The sequence below is a fragment of the Vipera ursinii genome, assembly GCF_947247035.1.
Source record: "Vipera ursinii genome assembly, chromosome: 1".
Lineage (NCBI taxonomy): Eukaryota > Metazoa > Chordata > Lepidosauria > Squamata > Viperidae > Vipera > Vipera ursinii.
This window is the reverse complement of record NC_139512.1, coordinates 303,676,833-303,697,458: the sequence shown is the minus strand read 5'-3', so window position 1 is coordinate 303,697,458 and position 20,626 is coordinate 303,676,833. Positions and strand designations below refer to the sequence as shown.

At 39.0% G+C, this 20,626-nt stretch overlaps 1 protein-coding gene across 1 annotated transcript in view; it reads left to right on the top strand.

Annotated features, from left to right (window-relative positions):
- The first annotated feature begins 1,532 nt into the window (after nt 1-1,532).
- COQ8A (coenzyme Q8A) overlaps nt 1,533-20,626 on the top strand; it is a 50,626-nt gene continuing 31,532 nt past the window's right edge. The window contains exons 1-2 of the mRNA XM_083379562.1: nt 1,533-1,631; nt 17,935-18,129. Of these exons, the coding sequence (XP_083235688.1) occupies nt 17,953-18,129 (177 nt within the window). The 5' untranslated portion in view covers nt 1,533-1,631; nt 17,935-17,952. The remainder of the gene's footprint in view (nt 1,632-17,934; nt 18,130-20,626) is intronic.

Sequence of the window (20,626 nt, the reverse complement as noted above, 5' to 3'; positions counted from 1 at the left end):
AGTACAAGAATACAGTCAATAGCAATCTTATGATCAGAAATGTATCTTGAATAAAATGGAGTGTGAAATAAGTGAACATAGAACTGCATCTTAATTATATACTGTACTCCATGGGACAAATTCCTGTCTTCTCCAATCTTGTTAATATTGGATATTAACATCAAACATTCCCAGTCACCTGAAGATATAAAAATGGGGAGGATGTTCGTGCTAAAACTTAAAAACAATGCAAAATTACTATTTGTTCCCCATGTTCCCTAGGAATGATGTTACAATATAAATAAAAATTTACTTTTTTAACTTAAATGTTACAATAGAAAGTCACATATTTTTATTTTAACCATAGTTTCAGAGGTAGGAGTTTTTCAAGTCCCAATGTTAAATATCCAGTTTAATTTTATTGGCTTTTCTTCAGCTGTGGGTAAATAATCATGTTACAAGAGAAGAGGGAATTCTAGGTCAAGGGAACAAGCCACAATAATGCAACGTGGTCAGTGACAACTGGATGCTATAGAGCTGGGAAATGTGAGGGGTTTTTTTTAGTTCATACAATAGCAAGGCTGCTGAATGAAATGAAATATTTTATATAATTTACCTACTTCAAGCGATTAGTGGTGACTTTTAGAAAAAAAAAATCCCTTTTAAATTTCAAAAGGAATGAAGAGATCTGAAAAAATACACTATATAAATTACGAATTGAATCGAGAAGATTACATACTGCCCCTCCGTAACTTTCTTTCCCAGCTTAACCACCATTTATTCAATCAAGAAGAAGGACGCGTTCACTCATTAGAGTCTAAGCCAGCGTTTTCCAACCTTAGGAACTTGAAGATGCGTGGACTTCAACTCCCAGAATTCCCCAGCCAGCTATGCTGGCTGGGGAATTCTGGGAGTTGAAGTCCACGCATCTTCAAGTTCCTAAGGTTGGAAAACGCTGGTCTAAGCATCCCGGTTCCTCCTAGCAACGTAAGCATCGCCCCTTAACGCCCACCGAGTTGTTGCCGTATACGTGCAGGAAGGCACGTAACTCAGATTTTGAAGCCCACCTTCTGGGAAGGCGTCCTTTGAAAAGAGAGAATCCCAGCTTTGCTTAATCATCCAAAGGGGAGGGCTGAGCGCAACCCACCGTAAAGCCTCGGGCTTTGTGAGGAAGGCTGAACGTGCCCTCCCGCACATGCACCAGCAATGCTGCTTTCCCCGCCCCCCCCCCGTCCCCCCCCAAAGCCTAGTCTCCGTCCATTTCCACCCAGGGGGCCTCTCCTGTCACCAGGCGAAAAGCTGAGAAACTACCAGCGCAACATGGCAGGGTGAAGGCAGCGTGGCCTTCCTATTGGCCCAAACTTTTTTTTTTCCGCCTCGGCTTTTCATTGGGCGGAAGGCGAACTCCACGAGTCGAGCACGCTCTGCCCGGACGGACGCCTCCGTTCTCGCGCTAAGCTCTGGACAACGGAAAGGAGGTGGCTTTCGAGGAGCCAATGAAAGCGGGAGAGGGGCGGAGCCTGGAGGGCCGGGCCTCAAACCGAGAGGGCAGGGGCGAGTTGGTAAACAAGCTCCGCGCCTCGTGGTGCCACGGGGCGGGTGTCGGGGGCAAGCAGGCAGTCGGGGTCGGGAGCGGCGCCGTGCGGGCCGAGGTGAGCTAAAGCGTTGGTGACAGGCGGCGCGGCCTGGCACCCTTACGATGGAGGAGCTGGGAAGGCCTCTAAATCTCCGCCCGCCTCCCGTTAGCCTCTACAAGCGCGTCGGTCCTGTAAGGCGGGCTGAGGCGTTCGGCCAAGGGGAAAATGGTGTCCCGCAGCGGGGAAAGAGGGAAAGAGTGGCCGCGGTTGGCGGGCTGGGAAGAGCGTCTCTTCCTCGACGTTGCCACTGCCGGCTCCCGCAAAGTGGTCGTCGGCTGTGCCTGCTGGGGAGACGGGGGAGGCGGAAAAAAAAACAACAACGAGGTTCTGCGAATTACGGCGTCCGTGGCGCTGTGCGTGAGAGAAGGGACGGGGTTCCGGGAAATAAAAAATAGGGGCTGCGCTGAAACCGCAGTCTTTTACGGCCTTTGAGAGAGGTGTTTGGATTCTTTCAGTCCCATCGACCCCAGCCGTCTTGAGCCTGCAGGGAAAGGTCTAGTACAGGGGTAGGCAACCTCGGCTCTTTTATGACTCATGGACTTCAACTCCCAGAATTCCTGAGCCAGCTGCGCTGGCTCAGGAATTCTGGGAGTTGAAGTCCATGAGTCATAAAAGAGCCGAGGTTGCCTACCCCTGGTCTAGCATAATCCGTCTGGCGGGCGCTGGCTGGGTGGGTAGGGCTGCCCACTGGCTCGCCAGTTTTCCTTGAGGCGCGGTATTAATTACGGCATTGGATTGATAAATGTTTCCATCTGTTCTACGTTTTGAGTCAAGAACCTGATTGTTCTTGCTTAATTACCGCGGGGTGGCAAATCCGGAGCTTGCTAGAGAAGCCAGAGCAGAAGGGGGGAGGCGTGCTAAGCCTTCGTGGGGTTGTGGTTTTTTTTTCCCGCCTGGGCGGCAGTTGCGGCTCTTTTTTACGCTCCCTGCCTTATATTTATTTATGCCCACCGCCCCAAGCTCGCTAGCTCACTCCCCCCTGCTGAATTTTAATATAAAATGTTCGATATTACTAGTATATTTTGCTTCCGTAGGAAATCAAATGCCATCCATCCTGTTTCCGCATTGGATGCTAACAAATAAACTCTTAAGAATTGGCGGAGGTTTTTTTTTTTTTTTAAAGGCAGCGACTAGATTTTGAGCGGTTGGGGCAGTAAGTTAGGTTGGTGGGGAATATTCACTCGGAAACTGTCTTTTGAAAATAGTCTTTTTTTTTTAAAGCCCCACACTGTAGGGCAAATTATCTCAATGGGGAAAAAAAATGTGTTCCGTGTGCATGTGCTTTTCTCATTTTGGGTTAATCTTTCCTCATTTTTGATAACGCAAATTAATTTTATCTTTGTTTTCCTTCTGATCCTGTGAAAATTATTTTAAAAGAGATTTTGCATGGTATGATTTTGTGTGGAATCTGCCTTGATGTGCCTAGAGTCTCAGAATAGGGTAGGTGTAAGGGTGTGCTATTTGTGCCATTGTAATAATTCTCTTTTCTATCTACCCCATTGGTCTTTTTCTTCTGAGACTATGTGGCTTCAAAAAGAGCAACATTATCCCCAAAAATTGCTGGTCTGTCAACAAAGTAAAATCAGTTCTAAAGAATGAAATAACATTTAGATTTCTGTCATGAATTTAATCTAAAAACATAACACTTTTTAAAGAGATAAGTTGTAGTGTGTCATTTGAATGAAGTTTAATGTTTTGTGGGTGTGGAAGCCATTGTGGCCAGGGCACAAATACTCAGTAAAAAAAAGGCTACATTGCAGAGATTGGTTTTCAATTTTGTTTAGAGGATTGGAATTTTTACTTTTTAAAAAATTATTAATAGTTTTATTGCTGACTTGTGTTGACACTCAACTGCTGAATGATGGGTGAAATCAGTGCTCCAAATTCTTAATCTTTCCATTCAGTGCTCATAAATTTAACTCTTAACAGAAAAAGTGTTACAGTTCTGTTGTTGAATGTTGGTGCTTTGGTCAGAGGAATTCTAGGGCTGCAGGCTGGTCACTCCTTGATTAAAACACTAGTGAATTGTATTCATAAAAAGCTAGCAGTGAATGATAAAATTAAATATTTTAAATGAGAGTTACTGTAATTAGTTTTACACTGGGTGACTGCTTATTAAAAACACTCATTAATCCCTGACTCCAGGTGTGCAAGGAAACATAAACTACTAAAAGTTCCAGCACAAATTTAAACGTTTGAGCAGCTTAGTTGGTCAGGCTAAAAAATTGTAGGTGCCTCTTGCATCCAAAATGGTAGCGTATAGAAATCTGCCTGGTTGAAATCCTTTTGTAGTCACCTGGAAGATTTCTCTTTACTTATGCAATTTGAGATTATTTGGCATGAAGATAACAACTCCTCATCTTTATCAGTGGCTAACCCAGTTATTCACTTGCTTTGACTTAACAGTCTCTGGAACAAGATTTCTAGCTTCCTGTCCAGTTGGCAGATTTAGAATTGTAAGAGCATGCTGTCAATATTCTTTTAGAAAGGCTAATGGTGTGCCCAGGTGTTTCATTTACAAAATGAATATCAGAAAGAGCATGACAAACTAGTTACAGAGCACTCATTTACCAGAAGGGCAGGCTGGTGAGGATGCTCTTTGGGATCCCTGTAGCCGTGTATAACATGTTCTATCATGTAGCTTATATTTGCTTTTTCCCTTGAAGACTGATAATTTACAAAATAAAGCACTGAGCCCTAGAATGCTACCAGTTTTATTTTCTAACAATATATTTTTGGAAGTAAATAATATGTTGAAGGTTTTACTTTCCTTTGTACTGTCCTAGCTTTTGGTTACATATAAATGGGAAAAATAAAGTTACGTGGAAAAAGGAGCTTGGTTATTGTTTTCTAGGAAAAGACACATCCTCAAAATAGGTATCAACTTTTAGAAACATGGCATCCTTAATCTTAAATATAAGAGACACACATGCTCTCATGACTAACTGTAAGTTTTTAGCTTTCATTAAAGCTAAAAACCGTTGGTTAGTCTTGTTGAACAATAACAGCTGAGCTTAAAAAAAATCAAATTCAAGGATTGAAACTTTTGTGGTGTTTCTAACTTAGATATTCATTCATTAGCTAAAATAACCAAATAACATCCCTTATGTTCATCCTAGACTTATATCTAAATACTACATGTTGGGATAAATGTTCATTTTGTACTGTTATTTTCTCCAACAAGTTATTGGCTAGCTGTCATTGATGATGGACCACTGATAGAGCTGTTTTAATACAGCAAAATAATTCAAAAAGTAGGGGAATCAGAAAATGTTATTTGTGTCAGTGCAAGAAAAAGATATAATGGCTTTGAACAACATGGCTTTAATACTGCAATTTGTATTTACAAATTAGCAAAGGATGAATGTAATAAAGCTAATCTTGCCAGACTTGTACAAACATGGACCATCTTCATTTGACTCACCAGCATTGAGAGCAATGATCCTTGTGACTTTGAAAACTAAAACAAATCGTATCTGCAAGACTTTATCTTAACACTATTATACATGAATTAAGAAAAACATGACCTTGGAAAGACCTTAAAAACAAAACTACTGGTATTTGGTGGAGGGAGGACTTATCCTTTCCAAGAACAGTTGTATCCATGCAGGTGGTGATGGGATATATTTTCATATCATGACAGTATAAAGAGTTTTCATTTTTTAAGCCTTGTTAAGAATTATAGAGAATAAAAATGGCAAAATATGGAAGTGTTTTTTTAAAATAATTTCCTGTTCTCTTTCCTGAGTTTTGCTGACTAATAAACTTATTCTATAATTCTGTTTATGCTTTGACTAGCTGTAGAAAATAGCTAATAATGGCAATATGTAAGCACTTCCATGTTTTTTAATCGGTGATTAACTGTAGCTATTATGTTCGTTAGCTTTATTTGCAAAACTTTGAAGAGATCATTATTTAAATATTCATAGCCTTCTCAATATCACTGTATCCAAGGGTGGGATGCTTAAAAAGCAAAGCATAATATAAATGATTTAGGTAAACCAGAAACACATACCAGACTATTGACACTGACATCCAGCAACTTGTCATCTTATAATAACTAAAATTAATGTCACCCTTGCCTGTAATGTAAGGGCATTCTATAATTGGTGTGCCATACTTGAGAAGGCTTTTTGTCACGTCTCACATAACGTACAGCTTCCAGTAGAGGGAGTGAAGAGCCCCCCTTGGTATTTGCTCACATTTGGGATAGATCTATTTATGGAGAAGCTTTCCCTCAAATACTAAGTTTCAAAGTAGAACATCACATAAAGAGAAATAATTGGATGTTTAGGTGCAGTTGCAAGAAACTGATTATTATTCTAGTGGGCTCTAAAAATCCAATTTAACTTGCCTGCTCCATGCAGTTCAAATGGGAAAAAATGAATATCCCAGTTTGGCAATTGTATCTAAAAAGTGAGTACAGGGATCTTGATAATTAAATCACAGGAGACAATTTCACATGACTGATTAATGTGAAATTGGAATTAAGAGCATTCCAGTTCAGATTCTGTAGAACAGGCATGTCAAACTACCGGCCCGTGGGCCAGATGCATCATGCCGAAACCACGCCCACCCCATTGCCGGCAATGGGGAAAAAGTTCTGATACGTTGCACGATACCACGTGACGTTGTGAGTTTGACATGCCTGCTGTAGAACATACATCCATTTTCAATTACCTATCAGTTTTCCTGTGAATGATAGAGTGGGTTATATTGAAAATTAAAGTGTAATTTATTTTGGCTAAACTTATAACTGGTTAAATTATGTGTATCTCATAATTCTAGGATAGTCCCTTGCTTCTGCCACACTGAAATGCAGAGAAATTCCTTGGGAGCTGATTATAAAGTTAGGAGAAGCATAGACAGATTCACATCATGCAGTTCTTGAGATATATACAGAAGTTTACTAGTTCTTCAGAAGTCCCCAAATTCTTGCTTTTTCTGAGTATACATCTGGCCACTTATCTCCTGTTAATTTTGCTTTACTGACCCAGCTGTGACCACTGTTGCATCCATCTTCTTTGTATAAAACATCAGTTATAAAATTGTTAAAATGAACATTTTAAATGAAATTCATAGTACAAAAATTATTTTAAAAGTACAGTTGAAGCAATAAAGTTTCTTGCAGCAAAGATATAAATATTCTAATTTATAATTTTAAATATAGCTTTACTAAGACTAATTGACAGCTCAAATTCTCAACATTCCTTCATCTTTTTAAGTGTCCAGTCTGGGCATTCCTATCATTTGACATTTTTCTCCATTTGTAAATTTTAATTGAATTCACAAACCTGTCAGTTTGGTTTTTCTGGGAGAGGAGGAAAAGAACATTTTTATCTAGATATAACTCTCCAGCCAGAGAAAAGCTTCTTTCTTGTCTCATTTAGATTATCTTTCAGCTTTTTCCAGTCCCTCCCCTCATGTCTCCCTGAGCTCAAAAATTTCAGTCTTCCTGGGAAAAGTAAATGGATGGTAAAATTGAATTTCATAGATTTAGAATGTTTATGCCTAAAGTTCTGAATTATTTCTACTAGCATTTGCATGCAGACATTTACAGCCTGGAAGAGAAAACAAAACACATGATATATCTTGCCACTGAACGTGAAGCAAAATACCATTTTTTCTGTTACTGGTCCCCTACAAGGGACTGCAGCTGTGGTCACAGTCAATCTTCCAAGTTAACTCAGATAGATATGTGGCATCTTAGGTGCAGGCTGCCTAAATTAGGAAGAAATCAAAATAGGCTCGGACTGAATACATACCTTTGACAAAAGCTGCGAAAGGAGAAAAGTAGATTTAGTATTTTGCTTTGTGACATATCAATGGTAACTGAACATACATCCTTGAAGAATAAAATATATGAATGTATTCCTCTGTTAGATTGTGAAAAAATGCTGATGGTTTAGGAAGTCATAAAGTTGACTGTGTATCTGCTTGACTCTTTAGGAAGAACAGTAATAGGTTCTGTACCTTCTGCCAGTTAATTGTGTTTAAATCAGATTAAGTGTTCTGTAGGATGCTGACTTAGTTCAAGAAATGCTCAAATTCAGTTTGTCTTGTTCTCTGGCTTCTATTTTATTTTCTGCAAATGTGGATTTATTACAGCAGAAAGTATTTTTTTTTTCTTTCTAAGTGTTTAGTAGGAACTAACATCTACATTGTCTAGGTCAGCGGCCCCCAACTTTTTGGGCACCAGCGACCGGTTCTGTGGAGAGAGGTTTTTCCACAGACCAGAGGGGGTGTGGTTTTGCATGCTGCCTGCATCCCACGGATGGTGCTTCACTTGTTTCCATGGCCCGGTTTCTGGCATGCTGCGGACTGGTGCCGGTCCACGGACCAGGGTTTGGGGAAACCATGGTCTAGATGACTTCTGTTGATGAGATATATACTGCTTTATGTGCTCACAGTATTGCCATTAGACAAACTTTAACAAATTCCTCCAAGGGCTTATTGATTGTTTGTATAGAGGCAGATAATTTTGCCCTATATGTTTATATTAAAATAAGCCATGTTTGAAGAGGCAGTGGCAAAATATAAATGATATTGCTGAATATGGAATTACTTTCTTTGAAACCAAGCTTCAGTAAAAAACCCACCAACCCACCTCCTGGAATATAGAGTACATTTCAGAGTAACAAATAAGTAATGAAAGTAGGCCTAAATATTATGCTGTTCCCACTTTCCTCATTCCCAAGGTAGAATGTTTGTGTATAAATGTCATTTTAACTGGCCGTTTCTTCCTGTGCTTCTCATAGCACAAAAGAGAAATACATATAGCCCCAATAGCACTGTTCCTCCCCTCCTAACAAAAATAGAGTGTTACTCTTTTAAGAGATGCCAATAGTCCCTCTCCTAGTGATAAAAGCAGCTGCCACAATGCTGTTGCAATACTTTAACCAGAAAATAGATCAGTGCTTTGGCAACTGCCCACATGTACTTTCTTCAATCATTAAGGTCAGAAAAGCGGACAGAGGGAGCACATGAAAACAGCTGACATAGTATTGAATCATTTTCATGGCTTAAAGACATACCCATTGCACTATGGCAGGTGCACTTGTGATTTCCATCTGTCTTTCAAAAGCTTGAAGGCTAATAGACATGACTTGGTAAATGAAGTGACTTGCACAAAGTAATTTGCTTAAAGATTTGCAGAATGTCCTTGGAACTTTGCAAAGTGGCTGTTAATTATATAAGGGAGCAAAACATTTTTGAGAATGAAAAGGAATTTAAAATATATATGATTTTACAATCCTCTGTACATCTACAGTTATTAGCAGTCAAAAAATTTGGGGTAGCTGAACATAAAATATTGTTGGATTAGAATGACTTACTGCAAGAAGAGAGTTCTATTAGTCAATGGTAGTCAAACATAGGAGTCTGGTAGGGTTTTTTCAGACTAATTTTAATAAAAGGCATAAGTTTTCATAAACTGCAGATCATTTCATCAGATGTATGGAATTTTGGTTGCTAATAACTGGATTTGACAGGGTTTGTTCTGATAACTAAACATTTGGTGACCATCTCAGACTTATACACTTTATCATTTGTCTACAGAAGGGGTATCAAACTCACCATGTCACGTGACACGTCATGACGTATCACGACTTGTTTCCCCTTGCCGGAGCTGGAGTGGGTGCGACTTCCATGTGATGCATCTGGCCTGTGGGCCGGTAGTTTGACAGCCCTGGTCTAGAGATGCCAGTGTTCATAAGCAAATATTGTTATATACCAGGTTTTAGAATACATTGTAATGGTTTTGGTGATGACATTGCCTGTAAAACCTTTTTTTAAAAAAAGCACGCATCCGCAGTATCTAACAACTGTGGGGTTTTAATGCATAATTTGTTAAATATTCTCCATGGGTTTTAGCACTATGGTCACAACCCTAACCATATGATACTATAGTGAGAGTAGAAAACTACATGTTGCCCATTTTTATAAAACACTTGTGTTTCTAGTTTTAAAAGATAAAATGCTCTGTAGTGAGTATTGTATACTGTATAGTGTACACATTTTCTGCAAATAATTGAGCTTTATTTGACATTGAGGGAGAACTGGAATCTTATATGAATTAATTATTTGCAGACTTGTGAACAAAATCAATGTATTAAAACTATTAAGCATTTGTGGTTTTGAAAGGAATTTTCTGCTAATCTCTTATAATTTCTAACTGCCCATTCCTGTCTCCTAATAGTACTATAAATTGTCAGGTTTTGGACCACAGATATTTTTATATTACTTTGCCATTTACTATATCAAACCACAACCAATGTTTTGGAGAAAAAAACAGCAGTAATTGGTTTGTAAACATTATCCCTGTAGGGAATATGCAAGTTGCTGTCTGGAGTAAGTAGTATGCAATTAATACTCTAACACACAGGAATCAAACTCAATGGCTACACGTGAGACATACTGTGACATTTTTGCCTTTGCCAAGCTGGGGTGGCTGTGGCCTGCATATGATGCATCCAGCCCACAGGCTGCCAGTTTGACACCCCTGCTCTAACAGTTTTTTAATAATAATGAACTTAATTGGATAAGTTCTGGTGAGATGGGTGACATACAAATTTAATAATAAATACAAATTATTCTAGAACCATCATAAATGAGGTTTCATTAACCTCCAGATGCAGTTGATGGCTAGAATTTTTCATGTTCCTAGCCTAGACTATGTCTAACCCAGTCAGACTGATGTAAATAGAATTGTTAGGCTAGAACTTCTATAATTAATTTGCTGATATATCTCTTCCTAAAATAAAAAAGGTGTCAGAGTTAATCAAAACTGGAATTTTACCCCTGGTTTTTGCTTATTGAAGTTTTTTTAAGGAGAAAGTGGTGCAGTCCTTCTAACCTGTTATTTTAGCAGTGGAAAAATAATTGTCATTTAAGCAGCCTCAGTACAAAGTTACTTTGTAGTATTTTATGTATGAAAGGATTGAAGTTAGGGATTCATCATTTTAGTTTGGAGGGAGCTGACCAAAGATTTTCACTTGTGGTGATAGCTTCCCTACTCAATAATGCAGTTTTTTTCTTGTGTTTGATTTAACAAATATGCTTATTAGGCTTGCTTGACTTACTGGTGGATTTTCTTGTACCAGAAAACACTGTACGATATAATAACCCTCTCTCCCCCAACCCAATGCTATATAAGTATATTAACTAAAACCAGGGCTTTTTTTCTCATAGAACGCTCAGAACGGAGTTCCGGCACCTTTTTTGGATAGAACCTTGTAGGGTAGGCAAGGTGGGTTGTATGACATGTGTGAGTTCCGGCACCTTTTTCTTTTACAAAAAAAGCACTGACTAAAACTCACTTCATCCTCTGCATCCCAGATTATGGGGTTTTTGCATGTTGATTTTTCAATCCTGGTCTTTCCAGAAATACTAATTTGGCATCTGGTTTTCTTACCTTGCAGTTGACATTAACACACACATACGAGATAGACACCAGCAGCATACAATATATTATCAAGAAGCACATTGATTCATTTATAATTGTTAGTAGAAAAAACAATAACTAATGTAGTCTTAAAACACATAATAATTCATTATACTAGGAATAACATATTTCTGGTTTCTTTCTGAAAGAAGGAAATATATAGTTTTAATGCAATGCTATCATAGTCTTGTGTCAAATGATTACTTAATCACAGGAAACAAAAATCTGTAGTTAGAAGATACGCAGCTACTGTATGTATCTGAACTGTTAGTACACTTTTTTTGCCTTGTATATTTTTTAATCTCATTTTGTAGCTAAATGTATATACAATAAGTGGGAAGAAGCAGAATTTGATAAACTGTACCAGAAGGGGTTTCTGCTCCTGAGCTCTTTAGTTTAGCTCAGGGGTAGGCAACCTTGGCTCTTTTGTGACTCGTGGACTTCAACTCCCAGAATTCCTGACCCAGCATGTCTAAGGATGGAAACCTCTCCCTTTCCCCTCAGCATGGCTGGCTCAGGAATTCTGGGAACTGAAGTCCACGAGTCACAAAAGAGCCAAGGTTGCCTACCCCTGGTTTAGCTATAAGAATTTGGCTTTGCAGCTGGAACCCTCAGCATTTTTGCTGAGGTTTTTAGACATTTTATGTTCAAACTTTTTTTAAGCAGCCCCTGTTTTTTATTTTATAAATAGTAGGAATTCCTTCTATAATTTATGTTCAGTGACTTCCCTCCCTCGGAAACTTCATATTCAACCTTTAAAAAAAATAAGTTGAAGAGCATGTCGTCCTTATGATTCCCAGTCTGTGAATCATTCCTCCTCCTTCTGTCTCTTCGTACTATGTCTTGCTTCTTTACCTGGTCTTCATTCTGTTATCTTCATTGCTTTCATGCATGATTTTCTATTTTTCATTCATTCCATTGTTCTCAGCTTTGACATTATTATTATTTATTTATTAATTCGGTTTATATACCGCCCTACTCCCAAAGGACTCAGGGCGGTTTACAAGGCAAAATTTAAAAACAATACAATATAAAATTAAAATTAAATTAAGTCTAGCTGCAAAAATTAAAATCACAATTTAAAAACATTAAACCCCTCAGTCCAGACCAGATAGCTCAACGAGATATGTTTGTTGTGTAAAGTCTTTGGGTACGTATAGTATTTTCCCCTAGTTTTTCTTACATTTCTTATTCTATCTTTGATGTGCACTCCCTCTAAAGATCTGATTATAGTACGAATGATTAGGCTTGGGAAAATAATGAATGGACATATGTATTTGTGCAGAAATTCTTCCGTTACTTTGGTTTTAATTAAATGATTTGTAATAAACACTTCAATATGAAAGTAAATTAAGGATGAAAATGTGATTCCATAAAAGCCCTCTTGTTCAGTGGGACTTTTGTTTTGAAGCTACCTGTACTTCAGGGAGGAAAAAGCAAATCATTACTTCAGCTTTCAGGACAGTGAACTCAAAAGGTTGCAGCATACTTGCCTGCTCAGTGGCTCCTGTGAGTCAAAGCCATTCCATCTGTATTGCTTGATCTAGCCCACATTGGTTTAGTCAGCCTTGAAATAGAAGATAGTGCTAGGAGGATAAAATTGCTGCTTCTCTGGATGTTAGTATTTTCAAAGCCAAAAATAAATGCTTTGTTCAGAACTTGGTGCCAGTTCAAATATGCCCCTTGCTCTATTCATTTAAACTGAGATAAGGGAAGCATTTTTAGAATTGCTTTAAGATGTGAAATGTACATTGCCCACATAAGTGTAGGAGGGGAAAAGGTAAGCCTATGCTTGAAAAAAACCCTATTGAGTTGAAATGGGGTGGGAAAAGGCAGTCTTCCCATTAATATAAATATAACCAGTTGGTTAGATTCAACAATATTAGTTATTTCCTACCCCTATAAAGATTGAATTGCCAAAACAACTCTGTGAACCAAAGAGATGTTTTTAAAACTACCAGCTGTTTTTTTTAGTGTATATATTTCCTTTAAGGCAGGGGTGTCAAACTGCCGGCCCCTGGGCTGGATGCATCATCAGGAAACCACGCCCACACCATTGCTGGCAATGGTAAAAAACACTGCTATGTTGCGCAACAACATGTGATATTACGAGTTTGACATGTCTGCTTTAAGGAGTAAAATTCTAGTACAGAGTCCCCCAACCTTTCTGGCTTTGTGGACCATTGGAGTGGGGATGTTTCCAAGTGAATGGCAGGCAAGTGCATGCAGCTCTATTTGCACAAGCGGCAGGCACAAACGCCCACTGCTTGTGCAAATGGAGTGTGTGTGCATGTGCTTGCCTGTTACTCATGTAAGTGGTGATATGTGCACTTGCTTGCTTGCCACTTCCATGGCCCTATTCCAAATGGCTCAAGGCCTGGTAATGCACTAGGGGTTGGGGACCCCTATTCTAGTATGTAGCTTGTTAGACTTGATCCCTATACCGTAGCACAGGAAAGGGATGGTGTTCTAAGAACTCAGGCACATCGTTACTGCTTTGAAATTGAAGCTCTCATAGTACAGTTTTTCCTTGTAGTGTGAAAGTTTAACTTTCCTTTAAAACAAATTTGAATTCTCGTGTGCACAAACCTACACAAATATACAAAATACACACACACACACACACACATCCTGGGTATGCACATGTTAAAGAAGAAAGGAATCTTACTATATTTTATTTAGGTAAAGTTTTTAAAATGTCTGGCTTTAAAATACTTAAGCAATTCTTAGTGTGTTGGTTATACCTCCCTTTAATATTTTAGTTTAGCAAGGTTCTTTTATTTTTCAGTATTACAACTTGTTCTTCTGATATTGAGAGTCATATGTACACAAAATGACATCATACTCCACAAGAAGAGAAGAATCTGGAAGGCTGTAGAAAAAAATACTTGTAAAAAGTTAGCTGTCACCATCACTCATTGATTTACAAGGTGCTGAGTTCTGGACAGATCCAGATTGTTCCTCAACCTACACACAGCCCGTTTATATCATAAGCAATCAATAACTGTCAAAAAGTCATTCAATATTAGCCTGCAAGACCCAGGCCAAGTCCAATGCTTCCAAGGTGTGTTTAATGCAAAACTCTGCGGCACACATACCACCAGAGAGTTCTTCAGTGCCATAAAGCCAATTTATGGTTCTTCTAAATCAGGATGCTCCCCCTTGCAGTCATCTTTTGGGTTGAGCTTGATCAGAGACCAAGAAGGATTGAAAACCGCTAGGCTGAACAATTGTCAAACCTACTCCATTGGCTCATAATGTCTTGCAACAGATTCCTCAGCTGCCAATCTTGGATACCAGTTTGGTATAGTGGTTAAGACAACCAGGGGGACTGTGGGTTCTAGTTCTCCTTTAGGCACAAAGTCAGATCATTTGGGTTATCTTTTGAAAACCTTGCCAACAAAACTGCAGGAATTCTCAGGCAGTCTCTGAGAGTCGGACATAATTGAATGAAGAAAAGTAGATTGCCTGATGAGAAACAAAGTGGTGAGACAGCAGATAGTGACATGGAGCGTCCTGGAAAAGGCCTGATTGACTCTTCTGTGCTGCAGTGTATATTTCAGGCCCCATTCGTTAGAGCTTACCTTTTCTTTAAGGTACATATTTCTGCATTTGTTCTCTCTCTGCTTTATCTCCCTAACCTACCATATGAGGTAGATTAAATTGGGAGATAATTGAGTACATAGTTAAATCTGAATCTCATAGACTTACTAAACATTTTATATCAAGTCATTTGTTTTAATCATGATGAGTATGCCTCTTGAGTTCTCATGATACATCAAAAGCAATCAAATCATAGTATGTGTGATTCTATCTTTTATTTCACTGTCTTCCAAGCTGTAATAGATAAAGTAGATTAGTCTAAATAGTTCACATATTAAAAGCTTGACTTACAGTAACTTTTCTTTCATTCTAGTATTAAATGTTCTGATTTTCTCATAATGGCAACATTTTGTAGTTAAGTAGATTTAAAACATGGCTGTGTTCATTGGCCTTTTCATTCAAAGCCAGTTTGAGCCATAAATAGATTGGGAGCGTCAGTGGAACACTGCTAATAACAAGTATGGTCTAATTAATTTGCTTTTGCATGTAAAACTAACAAAAGGGAACTAACCTTATTTCTTCATGCAATATGTTTAGCTTTTTAAAAACTTGGTGGATGTTGAGCAATATAAATGTGTCAGTAGTTTCCTTTATAGCTTATCCGTTAACTTTATTTTGGGAAAATGTAAAGAGGCTGTTCCACCATGACTGACTCTTTCCTTTGCTGCTTGGCTCCTTAACTTGTTTTCTCTTTCCTGACTTTGTTATGCTGAACAGAGCATTCTGGCACAAGGTCTTGGATAAGGAAGCTTTAGAGTTTGTTAGATCATTCATCAACCTTCTCTAGTGTTTTCTGTTCTGAGCAGTGGCCTCCCTGGATTCAAGCAGAAAGAGCATTCCTAGCTCTGCTTTCATGGCAATTCCATGGCAATGATTTAAAATATCTTTGTCCAGATCTTATAACTGAAACAAAAAGCAGAGTAGCTTATGCATATCACTAGTCAGATGGTCCCTTTCTGTAGATTTAGAATAGAATAGAATAGAATAAAAATTTAAAAGATATAAAACAGCAAAGATGTGTGGAGAGAGGAAAGGTCAACAGCATAACCACTAGCGTTTAAAGTTACAGTACTGTGATCAGCTTGAATGCAAACAATTCAAGTAGTATGTTGAAATGTTGCTAGATGATACTGAATGTTGGCTATGGGAAGGTCTGCATGAATAATACATACTTTATCATTGTGTAGAGGCATGTTTCCAATATTCTTGGTATGTAGAGATATGATTTTTGCTATTTATGTGTGTTACTCAGGTTGAAGCTATTCTTTTTTCTTCCTTTAGCATTTGAGTAGTAGAACGTGGACATTGGATTAGTTCAATTCAAATATAATCTGCAAAATCCAAACTCTACATTTTAAGGCAGACATGTCAAACACAAGGCCTGGGGGCCAGATCCGGCCCGCAAAGTGGTTTCATGTGGCCCGCGAAGCCATCCTGGAAACAGTGAGGGAGCGGCCCCCACTGCCATGGCCTTGGCCCAGAGACCCTCCTTCTGCCAGAGACCGTCAGATCTGTCCCACTCCTGCCCAGGCCCCCATAGGCACCCTTGATGTGAACGATGTAGAGCTGGCCACGCCCACCCAGCAGGCCATACGCACTGTAGCCATGCCCACCCAGTAGGCCACACCCACCCAGGCCATACCCACCCGGTCCCTTGAGGGCAACCGCAATGCTGATGCGGCCCTCAATGAAATTGAGTTTGACACCCCTGTTTTAAGGGATGGTTAATTTCTTATGTCATGCTTGTCATTATTCCAAGGTTCTGTTGGGCATAACATTTATTTATTTAATTGAGTGCTTGTTGTACTGGAGACAAATTCCTTGTGTGTCTAATCACACTTGGTCAAATAAAGTAATCAGTTCAGTTCACTTTTCTACAGGTAGTCCTTGACTTATGACCATAGTTGGGACCAGTATTTCTGTTGCTAAACAAGGTGATTGTTAAATGAGTCATGCCCAATTATATGACCTTTTTCGACACAATTGCTATGTTTAACTAACTTGGGTGAATCACTACTTAACGTGACCTTAATGCACTTGACCTTAATGCACTGCCTAGAGTCACTTAGGTGAGATGAGCAGTGTAGAAATTTAATAAATATTTTAGCCAAAACAATGCTTACTCACTATTTCTATCTTAATATTTTGTTTAAATACCAGTTATTTCACTCAACATCCTGGCCGACATTTGGAAAAACATGTAATAAATTTCTTCTTCCGAGTGGCTTGTGTTTTCAAAACAGCAAACCATATGCCATGTGCTGAAAAAGATGTCTTTCCTTTTGAGTATACAATTAGTGGTTTCATTGTTCTTATGTAGTGTGTTCATATGTTAGTTGTGCACTGAGTCAAAAGGAAAGGTTCCTCAAGATTAATTGGATTCTCAAGTATGGTTAGATGGTTTTGGTGGGGATGAGACTTATATTAACCCTTTTCTGAAGCCAAGAAAAAACTGTGCTGAAGACATGGCAGTGAGCAAGGCAGAAAAAAGTGCTAATGGGACTATGTCATAGAAGGAGGTGATATTGGAGTTTTCGTTTATTTTTTGCAGTTTGAGAATGGCATTTTTGAAATTAATATTTTACAGTGTGTACTTTCCCACCAAAGTCATGCCTTTCTATAATGATAATTTCTGCTGTATTTCAACAATATCACTTTAAGGAGTTCTAAAAACTCTTAAAAAAAAGCAGCTCAGAGCAGAAAGTGTGCTGTAGGTTAGAATATACACAGGCAACAGACAAAGTACAAAAGAATATTGCCACTAGTTTCTTCAGTTTTTTAGGCAAAACATGTGTAGCATTACTTTCAGCCTAGACATTTATGTACAGGTCTCGTATAGACAAATAGGATCATGATCATGTTTATACTTAGCATAGGCAAGAATCCCTGTAATGCATGAGTTTTTTGTTTACTTGAGAAGGGAATTTTTCATTTAGCTCTGTAAAGGTTTTAAGTAGATAACTGACAGCACTCCAGGGTAAATAAGATAGGAAACAAAACTAGGTGAATTAAATCTGCTTTATTGTAAAGCTACATTAACAGAATCTCACAAGTCTGAAAATGAAATATTTTCATCCCCACTTTTAACTGTTTGATCCATTAGGTTGGGTCTTCTCTTGTCTGATGCTTTCCTAGGCAGCATCTCTTCCCTGCTATCCCCAAGGCCATTTCCATGCTCCATTACAATCACCCTGCAATAAGCAATCAATAGAATGTGTATATATTCATGGACTCTCATAATTTGGGTTTTGCCTGATGTCTTATGTCTTTCAGTGCTGGAGGTGATCAGTCATGGCAAGTGATGCCATCATGATGATGCGGGGGCTGACAAAGCTCAGTAAAGCAGTCCTAGAGACCCAGGCAGGACAGCTCCGACAAGTAATACTTGGTGGGGATACATTAACCATAGTCCGAAGCTTTCAGGCGGTTGCTGAGGAACAGTTCAGTGCTGCTATGGGGAAAATGCAGGTAAAAATATTGCTATGTGTTTGTTTGATTTTGCTTGTCTCTTCCCCTTCAATTGATAAATACTTGTTGTTGTTTTTTCCCATGCCTTGCATGTTAAAAGCATAAGAATTTGTTATTCAGCCCTACTTGGGATTTTTAATATATACTGAAACATTTTTAAAATGCATTTGGAAATAATATAGCTACATTGCATTGGGAATTATTATAATGTTGCATTGACAAATTTGCACTACTCTGGTGATCCTGAAGACATGGATAAGACTCACTAAAAGAATGCAAATGAACTGCTGTCTGCAGGAGTATAAATCTTTCTATTCCCCACCATCCAGTCACAGCTGAAGAAGCTTCTTGGATGAGAAGGGAAGCATCTTCAAAGAAAAAACAAAGTCCAATTGCCTTGTGAAAAAGCATCTTTGTGATAACTATGACCTGGATGACTGAGAATCTCCAGAGACATCTGGCAGTAGCTTACAGCTGGGACATTAAAAATGAAACTGAAGGCTTAATTTTGGCCACACAAGAATAAGCTGTTAGAGCTAATGCAACCAAGGTCAGAATTGAAAATCATCAAATGATTCAAAGAAGCAGAACAAACAGATCGTATACCCAGCTTTTGCAAGAAGATTGCACAAACTGATTATAAAAAAATGACATAATACAGTTTCTAAAATGATTCACTGGAACATCTATAAAAATGATCATGTACTAGTAATGAAAAATTGGTTGGGATTGTCAGGTCCACCATCGTTCTCTAGTATCCTGCTGTCGTGCTGAGGGGGGATGGCATGCTTGGGATTTTTGCTTCTGCTGAATTAGTGGCAGACTGTCTTCAGAGACAGGATGAACTCCTTCCAAGCCGGTTTTCGCCAGGTTCCAAGGCTGTCGTGCCCTGAGTGTGAACTATTATCTGCTGAGCACATCAGCATTCTCAAAACATCTCTGCATCTTATTGTCTGCCGGTGAACTGGTCAGGGGGTTGAGATTGGGAAACCAAAAGAATTGCTTTATGCTTTGGACGGGATCTTCAGATTCCACTTTGATTCAACTCAGTGGATTTGATAGTTTTACTTTGCTGAGGGGGCTGACTGGGGCAGATCTGATGGATATAGAATTTAAAAAGTAGGTGAATGAGCAGGTTAAAATATTTTGAAATTTCTGAAGAGACTGATATGTTTTGGCTCATAGCACACCAGATATAACTCTGGTTGAAAAGAAGCAAGTATGGATAATTGATGTGTCAATACTATGGGATAGTAGAGTAGAAGATAAAGAATTGGAGAGCTGAAAATTGAAACTAAAGATTATGGCAAAACTGGCCATGGTGGTCCCAGTGGTCATCATCATACTGCGTGCCATAACAAAAAATCTTGGATGGCATTAGAAAATCTACACCTTGACAAAATTTCCAGTGTGCACAAGGCCACACTGCTTGGATCTGCACATATATTATGCCAATACATTATGATTTCCTAGGTTCTTGGGAAGAACTCAATGAATATGAAGGCCAATACCAGCTGAAGAACTGGCAGATGTGAATTCACATTTTTATGTTTATAATAATAAAATAATATCAAGAGTGAAGTTTGTTAAACCCAGATTTCTTCAGAATGTCTCCCTAAAAATACCTGCATATTTCCCCATACTAGGTAAAGGTAAAGATTCCCCCGCACATGCGTGCTAGTCGTTTCCAACTCTAGGGGCCAGTGCTCATCTCCGTTTCAAAGCCGAAGAGCCAGCGCTTGTCTGAGGACGTCTCCGTGGCCGGCATGACTAGACACCAAAGGCGCACGGAACACTGTTACCTTCCCACCGTAGTGGTCCCTATTTTTCTACTTGCATTTTTACGTGCTTTCGAACTGCTAGGTTGGTAGAAGCTGGGATGAGTAACAGGCACTATTACGCGGCACTTGGGATTCGACCCGCCACGCTGCCGACCATCTGATTGACAAGCTCAGTGTCCTAACCCACTGAGCCACCGCGTCACTTGATGAAATATTTTACTCTAAAATTTAAGGATATGTTCTTGATGTTATGGTTACTGTTTGGGGGAGAGGATGAAATTTGCCCATTAACTGAATGGCTGGTTATGTAATCACTGATAAAACAAAAGAAAAAGTCAGTTGGGGCAGAAAGCCCTAAGGGCCTCAAGGGAAGTGACTTTGGGCACATTTAACAAGAAAGTTCTAGCATGCTATTGGCAGAGTTCACTTGGGCTGAGACATTTTCTTGTAGGCAGTGAGTCTAAAGGCAGCATAAATATCAGAGACAGAAGTAGTTATCTGAAGACTACAAATTTGCCTCTTTGAAAAGGCACTGATTACTCAGTATATTTGCTTTCATGTTATTTTTGTGTTTTCAGCTAGTGTGAGGATTTTTGTTTTTCTTGTTTAGTTAAGAAGTTGTGTCCAACTCATTGTGACCCCATGGATCATAGCACAACAGGCCTCCTTGTGCTCCACTGTCTCCCAGATTTGTCCACACTCATGCTCATTATGTC